Below are 12852 nucleotides of genomic sequence, written 5' to 3'. Positions count from 1 at the left end.
AAGTACGTGCAACCACCATGTCTCGCCGTCCTGGCTTTAAAGGAGCATTCTCACTGAACTTCTTCCAAGACAGGTTTGTTTGTTCTTTTGGCAGGCCATGACGCTTTCAAGTCTTTGCCAGCTCCCTATTCAAATGCATGGAGCCTTCTTTGGTCTTCCTTGGCCACTGTTCCGCTTTCACACGCAAATGAGGCGAATGGAAATACCATGGCTTGCGGTCAGATGCCTCCCAGGCAGGCATCAAAGTGACATCTTGGCTCTTCCACACTCTCAGTAGGACTTGTGAAGATTTGCCCAGTGCAATAATCTACCATCTATTGGTTTCTTGCCTGCTGCTTCCAGGAGTGTGGCTGGTGGATCTGAGTACAATGAAATCCAAATCTTTTCTCCATTTAGCATGTGTATGAGAATGATGGCCACTGGGGAGATGGTCAAACTTCAATTGTAGGTGGTGAAAACTGGACCAAGCGGGGGGGGGGGGGGGGGGGGAATTGAAGGTCTGGAGCCCAAGGGCCAAACCTAAAGTTCCTTCAAGGTCTTGCTTGGGCAATACCTTGGGAGGCTCAGAGCAAGGGAATCATCTTGCTCCAGCTAAATCTTATCAGAAGGGGTGAAGCCAAAACCACCTTTGGAGAACCCAACCGGATGGATGGATACATGGGGGCAAGTTTGAATGGCTTCCACCTGAGTGACCTCACCCTGAGCCTGAGTATTCTGCGCTAGTGAAGGGCTCCTTCATGACTATTTTGAACTGTCCATTGACTGGGCCCGGAGAGCTCACCCTTCAGCTATGAAAGGGCCAATGGCTAGAAGAGTCAGAGGGTGTCCTTTGGGGCAGTGACTTACTGAACATGGTGTTTTCCCATTACAAGTACGGGAACTGTACCTAAGATGGTTAAGGTTAGGAATTAACTTGGCTGAGCCGTGATCTTCAGTGGTTTAGCAGTTGTTTAACGAATGACTCATTACATTTTTTGATTCATTATAAACCCTTGGGAGTGAGTTGCCTGTTGTGTCCATGAGGCAGGGTTAGGCTGGGATCTTCCTAGAGGGTGTGACTGAAGTCACCACTCCTGCTTCTGTCAGTATCTTTTATGTTACAAGAGATACAAGGAGAGACACGTGAGAAGAAGCATGGGACCGCACTACCATCAAGAAAGATGTGTCAGGAGCAGAATGTGTCTTTCAGCACCAGGATCCCTGTGCTGAGAACCTTCCAGAGAGAAAGCTGGAATAGTAGAGATGCTGGGAGGTGACAAACAGCAGCAGAGGCAACTGAAGCAAGATTCTGTAAGGAGACAGTGCGGTGGGCTTTTAGGCCCACATAGCAAGAGAGCTGAGCACTCCTGGGTCGAGACTTACTGGCAGAGTGGAGTTCCTCTGGGCATTTACTGTCCAAGCTTTGTATCACCTGACGCAGAAGCTGAGTTCAAGGGTCCAGGGGTTGAGAAGCCAGGGAGAGCCCTATCTGGAGGCACAGTTGAACAGCTGTGCAGAAGGAACAACTGTATTCTGAATCATTTCTGATCCTGAGTTGGTAACCTGGTACTCTCCTAAGAAAACCTCTCATTGTGTGGGCTGTGAGTTGTGTGTTGGCACTCCAACAAACCCAGCAGAGACATAGAGTGCTGTGGGAGGGATAGCTGGGGTTAGAATTAACAAGAGAAAGAGAGAGAGTAAGAGAGAGAGAGAGAGAGAGAGAGAGAGAGAGAGAGAGAGAGAGAGAGAGAGAGAGAGAGAGAGAGCGAGCTAGCTCTGACCTCAGCTCATGGGCATCAGCTTTGGGCTGATGATCTGAGTCACCATCTCCCTGAGCAGTTGGAGGTCACAAGCCCCTGCCGGGCCTCGGAGGTGACTCTGACAACTCCATGGAGGCCGGCTGCTCTATCTTTCTCCCAGAGTCGCTCCCTGGGTTCAAACTGCTAACCTCTCAGCAGCCACGCACTTCATCATTGAATCGGTGGGCCACCCTACTTGGGAGAAGATGCCCCAGTCAATGAAGGGTCAGGGAGCTCCCTGCTTCTCTCCTGACCTCCAAGCCAATGGCCCGCTGCTTGTGCTCACCGTGAACTTGGGGGCCCCATCCCGGCCCCAAATCCTAGGAGTTTGGGGGCAGGGGCTGCAGATATAGGCGGCACACCTGCCCTTCTCGGGGGTGGTCAAAGGTCCAGTGCCCATTGCAAGTGCTATCCCGAGCCCAAGGACATGGAGGGCAGCCTCAGGCTCCCTGCACCCCAACCTCGGGCCGCCTCCGCCTCCCACACGCTCGGCTCACCCACACACTGACCAGCGCCACAAAGAGACCTGTGGTCGGGCCTTTTTAAAATAACTGCATCCTTTAATGGCAGTAATACGATTATCGGATTAAGAGACCACAGGAGAGGGGCGGGCGATGCTCTGGAAGACAGGTGTGGAGTACAAAAAGTGGGGGCGGGGTGGGGCGGAGTCGAGTCATGCGGTGATCATTGTAAAAATACAGTACATTATATACATATCTGCACCATCAACTTTCAACTCTGAAATCGTATTTACATGTTTGTTACAATCCTGGTTAGACGACATTTTTTCGTTAAAAGCTCTGGCTTGATGGCGAATGGAAATTACAGGTGAATTCATAGCCCATGAGGTTCGTTAGACTAAATATTCTGAGGGGGGGGGGGGAATCCAGCTTCTAATTCATCCACAGATTGCAGTTTTTAAATTTTTTTGTTTTTTGTTTTTTTAAAAAAGTATTTAATTTTTCTTTTACCAAAGAAAAATCTCAAAAAGATTTGGGGGGAAGGATGGAGGGGGGGCAAGATAGGGGTGGTAGGGGAGGAGAGTAAAAACAAAACAAATGAGACCCCTACCACCACACGGAATCTCATTCTCCAAACACCCCGCCGCCCGCGGGCTGCCCCAAGGCCAGCACTTGCGACGAGGTAGACCAAAAAAAAAAATCTCACTTATGATTGTGTACGGACGAAACAAAGCACACCAAAACAAAACCCGCAACACACAAACCAAACCAACTTGATCAGGGTGGGGTGACCCGGGTCCTCTCTGAAGACCCCCCAACTACATTTGGGGGGCTGGTGCAAGCACCTGGCTCGCCTCCACCAGAGGGAGACAGAGGGGATCCTCCAACTGTGGCACAAAGTATCCTCACTGGGTGGGGGGAGGGGCAGTAAGGGGGGTGCAGTGAGGGCTGGCCTCCTTAGTCCCTATTCCCAGCCCCCCTCGGGCCTCCAACCCTGCTTGGAAGGCAGGCAGCCACACCCCCCAACATGGCATACCTCACTCAGATGGGGGGCAAAACGAAGCAAAGGTGGGCTGGGGCAAAAATACTTTCAAAAGGACCACCAGGTCTCCCTAGGTTGAGGGCCTGGGGGGTGAGGGCCGCTACGCCACGGATCCGTGAGCTGCCTCCGGAGGGGGCGGGGGTGAGGCCTGGGGCCAACAGTGCAGACACTTGGGGATGGGACGTGGCCACGACAGGGCAGGTAATACTGACGACGCGTGGGTCGGGGACTCCCAAGGCGGCCTCCGACGACCCCAGCCCCCCCACCTGGCTCCACTCGGGCCTGCGGCAGGGGGCGCTGTTGAGGCCCCTTATTCGAGTCCTTCCCCCCCTTTGGTCTTCCACCGGCTGCCAAAGGGGCTCCCGGTGATTGTCCTTCGGGAAGGGCCTGGGTCCCGCTCTGGGGCTCTTCTCCTCTGACAAGGGTGCACAGGGGTTGCGTTCGGGTGGCTCCTCCCAAGCCTGAGGGTGGGCCAGGGTGGGTCTGTGGCCAGTGGAACTGGCAGGAGTGGAACACAAAGCCATTGTTTATGGACAGGGGCACTGACCAGAACTGGAGGTGGTTATATACAATTTATGTTTCCAAAAAGGGTACTATTAAAAAAAAAAGAATTTTAAAAAAGGGCAAGGAAAGAAAAAGAGCAGACACCAGGGGCCCGGTCCCGTCCCAGTCCAAGCCTGGCTGCTTCGGTGAGGCTGAGCTGGGGGCGGGGCTGACACTACTGGCAGAAGGGGGAGGCAGTGGGGTCAAAGCCTTTAAAGACATCCTTGAGGGAGCCCGCGTCCTGCTCACCCTCACGGGCTGGGCTGTTGCCGGCGAACGGGCTGCCCGAGCCTGTCTTGGGAGCCTGCTTCACAGTCCCGAAGAGGGTGGGCACAGGCAGGTTGTGCACCCCGGGTTGGGGCGGGGCACCCTCAGTGGGTGGGGTCAGGGCAGCGGCGGCGGCGGGGGTGGCAGCAGCCTTGGGCCGGGGCCGGTTATAGCTGTTGTATCTGTCCGTGGCCGTGGCGCCATCCGCACCAGCCTTGGCCGCTTCAGGCTGCTCCAAGGCCGACTTGCGCACGAACGGAGGCTCCTTGGACTTGGCAGTGGCAGCCTTGCCATTGCCCTCGGAGCCCTTAGCCTGGGCACCTGCCTCAGCAGCCGGCTCTGTGCCAGCCTTGGCCCCAGCGTGCGGAGTCCTGGGGTCATACAGGCTGATGCCGCTCAGCACGCTGCTCTGACCGCCACTGGTGCCTTGGCCCAGGCCACCAGCCGCGAGCACCCGCGGGTCATAGGGCGCAGTGGCAGGGGGCGAGGCCTCTCCCCTTGGGCTGTCACTGGGTGTGGCTAGCTCGGTAGAGCCAGGCTTGGTGGCACGGGAGGCAGATGCTGGGTCCGTTGGCTTCTGCAGCCGGGGGTCAGTGGGTGCTTTGCGCACCCGGGGGTCACTGGGCTTGTCGCTTGGGCTGGGGGCCACCGAGGAGCCAGTGGCATTGACAGTCTTGAGGATACGAGAGAGGAGCTCAAAGTCGGGCAGGCTGGAGCTCGATGCACCTGGCTCGGCAGGGGCACCGGGGCGCTGCCGGGTGTTAGGGGGCGCTGAGGTGGAGGGGCGGTGCAGCCGGGGGTCCAGGGCTGGCAAGGCCTGCAGGGCGGCGGGTACAGGCGGCACGGCGTCCTGCTTGGGGACAGGTAGTGGGATCAGGTCCTCGGGGTTCCAGAGCACAGTGCGGGCAAACGTCGGCCGGCTCAGCATCACATCCTTCTTAATGTGACTGAACTGCTGCAGCTGTGACCGAGGGTCCCGCAGTGGGGGCCCGGGCAGGGGCTCCAGGGGGATGTTCACGGCCTTCTCCCGCAGGGCCCGCTCCCCTTCCTCCTCCTCCGAGGGGGGTGGACCAGCCCCCTTGGTGCTGCTGGGGCCTGAGGGGCTGGCGTGGAGGCTGTTATCAGGCTTGGGGGTGGGCAGTGAGCGGGCCAGTCGGGGGTCAGAGGGACCCACATCCCCAGGCCCTGATCCACTGGTAGCCTCGGCATGGCGGCTAAGGCGGGGGTCCCGGCTGAGGCGGGGGTCTGCCAGCCGGCTGCCTGTAGCATGTCCCTTCTGGAGGCGAGGGTCCCCAAGCCCACTGCCGCTCAGCTCCCCGGAGGCCTGGGGCCGGCTGGACGTCTGCTGTCGTAGGGTCTTGAGGATGGAAGAGACGCTGCTCCCACCCTCATCCTCGTCGCTCGAGTACCAGTTCCCAGTGTCGCCTGAGGGAGAGCAGAGGCATGGTCAGGGTGGGGAGGACCGCCCCTGCTCCACACTAACCCTCACACACAACCCCCCCCCACCCTCCCAAAGGACTAGTTCCTTCCCTTCGGCCTCAGCACCTCAGTTTCTCCTGTGAGTCCCCACCACCTGCGGGCTGCGCCCTCCAAAGAGCCGGGGAGGTTGGACCCCAGGCTGCTGCCTAATGTTGGTGGAGTGTTACTGTGTCATGCTGCCACCTGCTCCACACACACCCGGGAGGGAAGGCACAGTGGCCACTCCCATGAGACCGAGGGAAAAGCAGAGACAAGGGCCCACCAAGGCGAGGGAGGGAGCCTCAGCCCAGGACCCCACTGCTGAAGCCGACGAAGCCCCACCACTGCCACCACTGGGTGCCTGGTCCAAAAGGGCAAGGGACTCACCAGGGGGTGGGGAGCACTGTGGCCGAGTTCTGGGGAGGGCAGGAGGGTCTGTGACCCACCTTCATCAGGAAGAGTAGGCTACCCTGCTCCCATTGTCTCTCCCTTCAGGGACCCATGGCCACACACACCCCCGGGAGGAGGTCCCCTGGGGAACTGAGTGATGCCCATCTCTGACCGCCGTGGGAAAGCAGCTCTGGCTGTCAGCTCCCAGGACCTGGGTAGGGGCCGGCAAGGCCGGAAGACTGCTTTGCACTGGCAGTAAGTCCTTGTGGCCGCTGTCACGGGGGACAAGCCCCCTGGCCTCGATGGGGTCCGCGCTCCCCACTTCGCCGACTTCCTGGTCCCAGCTGATGACGCGTCCCTGGGAAGGGGTCCCCCTTCCTGACCCAACACCCCCGGCCCAGGGAGGACACGTGCCTTCCTCATTCTCCCGGTCCTGCTTGCTGCTCTCGGCCAGCCGCCTGGCTCTCTCCTCCTCCTCCTGCTGCTTCTGCTGGATCCGCAGGTACAGGGCCCGCTGGGCCGAGGGCAGGAAGTCGGGGACACCGGCGCCTGGTTTCGGCCGGCCTGGGGGGCCGCCCTCAGAGAAGCTGTCGGGCTCCAGGGGGAGCTCGGGGAAAAGGTGCTCCCCGGGTCCCCCTACCAGCTCTTCACAGTGCCCGTAGTCCTCTGTGGCGGGAAGAACCAGGGGTTCACGTCGGGCAGGGCCTGGGGCGCTGCCTGCACCCCACCCTTGCCCTTAGGGCAGATACCTCACCACCCGACTTGGCCCGGCCCTGCCTGCCAGGGTCCCCCAGCCCCAGGGTCCTGCGTGGAGCCCGGCGGTGGGGAATGGAGCAGCCGGAGGGAGCGTGTTGTGCCCCAGGGGGGCGGTCACTGAGGAAGAGGCTCACAAGAGCAACAACAGACGCTAGGCGCTCCTGCTCGTCCAGCAGGGTGCACACAGCGGGAAGGTAGAAGCCACCCAGATGGCCACTGAGGGAGAACGGTGAGCACGCTGTGGGGCAGACGCACGGCTAAGCGCAATGACGCGACTTTGAGGGAGCCCAGGCCGTGGATGGATTTGGAGGTCAAACACAAAAGGACAGAGACCACTGTTCTTGAGATAAAAAGAAGCGAGGTTTTCATACCAAAAAGAAACAGACTTTGCTGGACCCCAGAATGGGCGAGGAAGTGGGGACGGGCAACTCATAAAGGAGACCAGAGGTTCCCAAGCTTATTTGGCCTTCCAGGCCCCCTTACAGAAAAGGGAAGACAAATTTACTCAGCACCCCTCCTGGCGATTGAAGACTTTTGGACTACGGCCCACGATTCAGGGCAAACGGCAGCTTTCTGCTTTTGCAGTGTCCCTCCACCTCCCTACCCCATGGTCGCAGTACCCTCTGGGGGGGGGGGGGCGTGGTATCACTAACTGTGGGCTACCCTGGTTTAGAATATAGACAGATGTTAACCTGGGAGAAGGGGAGATAACACCCAATGGGAGGGAGAGGGGCACAAAAAAGTGGGGGGAGGGTGCTTTCAGACTAAAGGCCCTTTGGGCTTCTTTTCCGAAGTATCCCCCCCTTCAAGAAACTTATTCTTTCTGTTAAAAAAAAAAAGGCGAGGGGGGTGGTCAAAGGGCAAGTTACTGGGATGTTTTCTAACTTGGAAAAACTGACGAGGTGCTCTGTAAAGCCTTGCCCAAACCACAATCGTTTAAATTAAAAAAAAACAAACAAAAAAACAGCAGCAGCAGCTTTGCCCAGAGCTCCTGGGAAGGGAGACAGATGCAGGTGGGTAAGTCTTTACAGGGGCAGACAGCTTCGTCTTTCTCCAGTTGGTGCATTCAAATTATCGACGGCAGTTAGCAGCCAGACCTCCCCCCTAAGAGTTCTGAAAGACAGCCCTGAGACAGGTGGTGGGGGACGGCCCCTTCCTAGCACAGGGCATTGTGGCCAGCCAACACTGGTTTGACGGTTTCTCTTAAAAAAGCCAATACAGACAGTCGATGCCAGCTCCTAAGTGAGCCCTCATGATGGGCTTGTCACAGGTCAGGGACAGAAGCAGCAAGAGGACAGAATGACACCCCCACCCCACGTCCCCCTCCCCACCACCAGTGCAACTCTGACCACATGATCCAGAGGCTGATGGGGAAACCCTGCCACTTGGGCCTCCTCACTCCTATCCAGCTCCATCTGCCCCCGCCCCCGTTTTCTTAGCCCATGTTGGTGCATCCTGGGGGCTAGGGGAGAAAACTATGCTTCCTCCAAATGTCTGATGGCTGCGTACTAGGCTGCTAACCCAAAGGTCTGAAGTTCAAGACCACCAGCGGCTCTGTGATGGAAAGACGAGACTGCCTGCTTCGGTACAGACTGACAGCCGCAGTCACCCAGTGTGTGGGGTGGGGGGGTGGGGGGCGTTCTGCTCTGTCCCCTGAGTTGAAAATGCCATGACAGTAGCACCAAATAATACCTCCCACCAAGAGGTCTGAGGACACAAAGGCTGAGAGGAGTGCTTAACGCCCCAAGGGTGGGGCCCAACACCAGCCAACCCCTCACTAAGCCCAGGGACTCGGTCCTTTGGGGCAGCAGACAGATGGCTCCAAGGAACCCTGGTGGCACCTGGGCTAAGTGCACGGCTATGAAGTGACTGGCGGTTTGACACACCCAGTGGCTCGGCGGGGGAAAGACCTGGCATTCTGATCTCCTGGCGACAACAGCCTGGGAAGGCCGACGGGAGGCGCTGCACTTCCACAGGGATCGAGTCCACGACACCTAACAGCCATGGCCACGGCCCAGACACTGTGTGCGTGGGCATGCACACACACCCGTGGGTGAAAGGCACCGGAGACCGCAGAGGCCGTAGACTGGCCGCCTGAGGAGCCCGGAGAAGTAGCCGCTGACAGGGAACAACTACACTGGTCAGGTCTCGCGGTCTGAAGCCACTGGGCTGCACACAGCCACAGGGGGCTGGGGCTACTGGCCTGAGGGCCGCCGGTAAGGCTGCAAAGCCACTACGTCCTGCATGGCTGAAAGGGACCCAGCTGATCCCAGGGGGTCACCGTATTTCAGAGCCTGTTTGCAGCAGTCTTCTGTGGTCACATGCAGAGGGGGCACAACCAAGGGAGCAAGGAGACTCATGGCGCGCTAAACCACACAAGCCGACCATACTCGGGCATGTGCCATGCAGGAGTATCAAAGAGAGAAAGATGTCCTTCTTCTGGCCCCTGACTTTGGGCATGTTAACTCAAAGGGAGATGATTCCAGGCCACACGTGGGTTTGGAGCTGGGGACACATAAGGGGGGCAGCAGGCATGGTCCCTTGGATGATGGGAGTTTACTGTTGGGAGAACCTCACACACACAAAAAAATCAAAGACTCAAACGAGTCCGAGAAAGGCAGGAATCCTATGACCTGCCCTCGTCTGGCCCGAGACTCCAAGAATGACCGGTGCCCGGCGCCACTAATGACCGTCCCGCCAGGGGCACAACAGCAGGCCCAGGGGAGAAGGGAAAATATAGAACAAAGCAAAACCTTCCTGACAGAGTTGGAAACTACTGCCATAAAAACCCTAAAGACACGCCTATCGGTCACTTATCATAGAAATCAGGAGTGGGGGATGCCTGTGGGCCACACAGACCCAAAGTCATCGACAGCAGCGAAAACATCACATGCCCGACGGACGAGAAGCAGTTCCAGGTATCCCACTAAGCCAAGCACCCGACAGGACAGAGTGGCCCCACTGAGACTATTTACCGGAGTAGAAAACCTCGTCTTTCTCCCATGGAACAGGGCAGGTTCATGGAATGTTTGACCAAACGCAGCAGCCTAAGTTTTACGCTGGCAATGTTGTGTGGCCTGAACATGATGGTTAAATAGCTGAACGGCCCTCGGCAGAAGAAAGGTTCCCTGCCCCTGACCTCAACCATGGATGATGAGCAAACACAATAAACAGCATCCCCTTTGAATGCCACATTCCTTTAAGTAACCAGTGTGAGACCACATGGTCAGCACTGACACCATGGTGAAGGGGTAGACACCCTCCGGAGGGACAGGGACAGGGACAGGGCGGGGAGGTGAATGGACAGAGCTCAAAGAGAAGGGCAGTCTAGGAGGCAGTGGGGGTGGGAGGGGGGAGTGGTGACAGCGTGAAAGATGGAATCAAGGTCATGGAATGATTCCATCAAACGTGTGACATGAGAAGCTACTTTCCTACTTGAACTTTCACCAAAGGCAACATTCTTTTTGCTTTTTTTTTTTTAAAGCCATTTCACTATGTATGTAGGGTTCAAGGTTATTTTATCTGCTCCAAGCCCAACCCAACCAAAGATGGTTACATCCAGGCCTGCAGCCTGGCCCTGGCCCTTGCCCCAGCTCCAAGTGGCCAACAGACAGCCAGGCCTTGCACATCTGGTGTGGCAAAGGTAGTCCTGGCACCCACCTCAAACCTGCTTCCCCCGACACGCCCACCCAACTTTCCCCAGGTTAGCTCCACCACTGGTCAGCCTGCCCTGGGTACATCCATGGCCTCTGCACCCTCGCCCTCTCCTAGGCACCATGGTGTCAGCTCCACGCCCTACAGCCCAAGCCTACTGCTGCCTGCCAGTCTGGGTGCCACCTGGTTGCCCCAAGGCAGCCAAGACACTCACTGGGCACCACCCCAACAAGCCGCCTGAGTGCCAATTGCCCACTCAGCCCCCTCCCTTCCCTGTGCCTCTGGCCGAGGAAAGCCCACCAGATCCGTCCTGTGTGTGAGCTATAACTCTCTCGCACAAGCCACTGTCCCCTGGGCCACCTCTCCCCGTGGAGAGACGCTCCCTTGTTCAATGGCTCTCGACTTAGACGTCAAGGGCTCAGGGACTGGGGCTGATCTGGGCCCAAACACCTGTGACCCCCCGGTCTGCCCTGATGACTGGCACGCTCTGGTGACTGGATCGAAGGACATCCAGGGTTCAGAGGAGCCGCGAGTCCATGCCCCGGCCACGCCACTGCCCAGCTGGGCATCCAGCCCCACACCTCTGCCACCCTATGTACCGTGCGCCACTAAGGGGCCTTGTTTCAGTGAGAAGGAAGGACAGAAGGGTCCGTTTTAGGCACAGTAAGTGACGACATTAAGTTACATGGACCACTCTGGCCAGGGCACAACCCCTACTCCCACAGAACTGGCACCCCACACTCGACTCTAACTGCCCGGCTTCTAACCCAAGAGTCCTCCCAACCCCCCTAAAGCTCGACAGAAGGCACTGCCCATCACCCACAGAGAGCAGCCCTTGGACCTACAGGGGAACAGCTGAAAGCCCGCCTCCCCGGCGCCCCATGTACCTGCATCCCCAAGGAGCCCCGGCTCCATCTCCATGCCTTCCTGCTGCTGGTAGAAGTTTTCGTAGAAGTTCTGGGCTGGCGGGATGGGGGGCATCATCCCAGAATGTGGGGAGTCCCCAGGGCCATAGGGCATCATGGGGGGGCCACCAGGCCCCATGGGCGGGCCAGGGTTCATGCCAGGGCCCATCGGCATGTCCGGGTGCATGTCCGGGTGCATGTCCGGGTGCATGTCTGGGTGCATATCTGGGTGCATGTCGGGATGCATCGGTCCTCCCATGGGTCCTGGGGGTCCCATGTTGGGCCCGGGCCCCATGGGACCAGGAGGTCCGCCAGGTCCAGGGAACCTAAGAGGGGGAGACATGAGTGTTGGGGAGGGTGCAGAGAAAGGCAGGGAAGAGGGGCCCATGTAGAAAGCAGAGAGGCCCCAGGCACCCCCCACCCCAGCAGTCACGCACCTCACACCCAGCTTTTCAGCCAGCTGCCCTGTGGGCCGAACCTCGATCTCGAACAAGGAGGGGATCTTCTTGTTGTATGCGTTCTGCTGCTGCTGCAGCTGCTGGGGGGACAGGGGCTCATGCACCGGCATGGGCATCTGTGGAGGCCCGGGGGGTGGTGGCGGGGGTGGGGGTGGGGGTCCGCCCTGCATGGGCCTGCCGTTGGGGGAGGTCGGGGCCGGGGGACCAGGGGGTCGAGGAGGAGTGGGGAGGAGGCCCACGCCGGGTGGCGGCTTGGGCAGGGGGTTGATGCCCTGCTTCTTCAGCTCCTCCACCTCCTTCTCATCTTCGGCGCCTGCTTCTGCGTCGTCTGCCAGCATCTGGAGGGAGAGAGGAGAGAGTGTGACCCTCCGTTGATGCAGAAAGCCGCCAGGTTTTGGGGGGGGTGTGCATGCAGGAACTCTTGCTGGTGCAGAAGAGTCTGCATTACAGCACACCTTCGAAAGCAGGCGCTGGTTGCTACACACTGTGGGGTCTGCGGAGTGCCCCGCCCACCATGCCCACCCCTCAGCCAGGAGATGGCGATGGGCCCCTCTGGAAGGCCTGAGCAGGGCAGCTGTAAGGCAGCCCCAGGCTGCACTGACCCTTTACCCTGAGCCATGTTATCTGAGGGCCAGAAGCGGTGGGTGGGGTGCTCTGGGGGTAGGAACCAACGTACCCTGCTCGGGCAGAAGCACAGGGCCGGGGTGGGCACACAGGCTCCTGACCCCACCCTGGGCCCCATGCTAGTCCCCTTGCCACCCTGACTGCTCCCATCAGCCCCTGCCCCTCAGTACTGTCTGGGCTGAAGGCAGTGCAGGCATTGGCACAGAGGCACACCTGCTAGCCAGGTGCCCCCGTCACCCTCTGTATCCTGGCCATCACATACAGGGTAGTCTCACCCCTGGTAGGTCTCCCCTGCAGGAGGCCAAGTCCCCAAAGGTCTGCCCAGGACCCGCAATCATCCTATCTCGTCCAGAACCAAAACTGGCACTGTGATGCCCACACACTCCTGCTCACAGGCCCTCCGCCTTTCCCCAGGCTTCACACCTGCCTAGAATTCCTGCCCTTTCCCATCAGGAGCCCCTGTGCCACCAGGGCTGGAGTGGGCAGGTCCTGTGGTGGCCCTGCCTCTGTAGAGGA

At 58.7% G+C, this 12852-nt stretch overlaps 1 protein-coding gene across 4 annotated transcripts in view; it reads right to left on the bottom strand.

The window, feature by feature from the left end:
- Nucleotides 1-2316: 2316 nt before the first annotated feature.
- Nucleotides 2317-12852, bottom strand: part of ZC3H4 (zinc finger CCCH-type containing 4) — a 39360-nt gene continuing 28824 nt past the window's right edge. For 3 of the 4 annotated variants that reach the window (XM_075537636.1, XM_075537637.1, XM_075537638.1), the window contains exons 11-14: nt 11692-12050; nt 11237-11580; nt 6354-6605; nt 2317-5516 (exon numbers count right to left, since the gene is read on the bottom strand). In XM_075537636.1, the coding sequence (XP_075393751.1) occupies nt 4000-5516; nt 6354-6605; nt 11237-11580; nt 11692-12050 (2472 nt within the window). In that variant the 3' untranslated portion in view covers nt 2317-3999. The remainder of the gene's footprint in view (nt 5517-6353; nt 6606-11236; nt 11581-11691; nt 12051-12852) is intronic. The other variant, XM_075537639.1, reaches the window with a different exon arrangement.

This window comes from Tenrec ecaudatus, chromosome 18 (assembly GCF_050624435.1).
Source record: "Tenrec ecaudatus isolate mTenEca1 chromosome 18, mTenEca1.hap1, whole genome shotgun sequence".
NCBI classification, from domain to species: domain Eukaryota; kingdom Metazoa; phylum Chordata; class Mammalia; order Afrosoricida; family Tenrecidae; genus Tenrec; species Tenrec ecaudatus.
The sequence above is the reverse complement of the archived record's forward strand: the minus strand, read 5'-3'. Positions and strand labels throughout refer to the sequence as shown.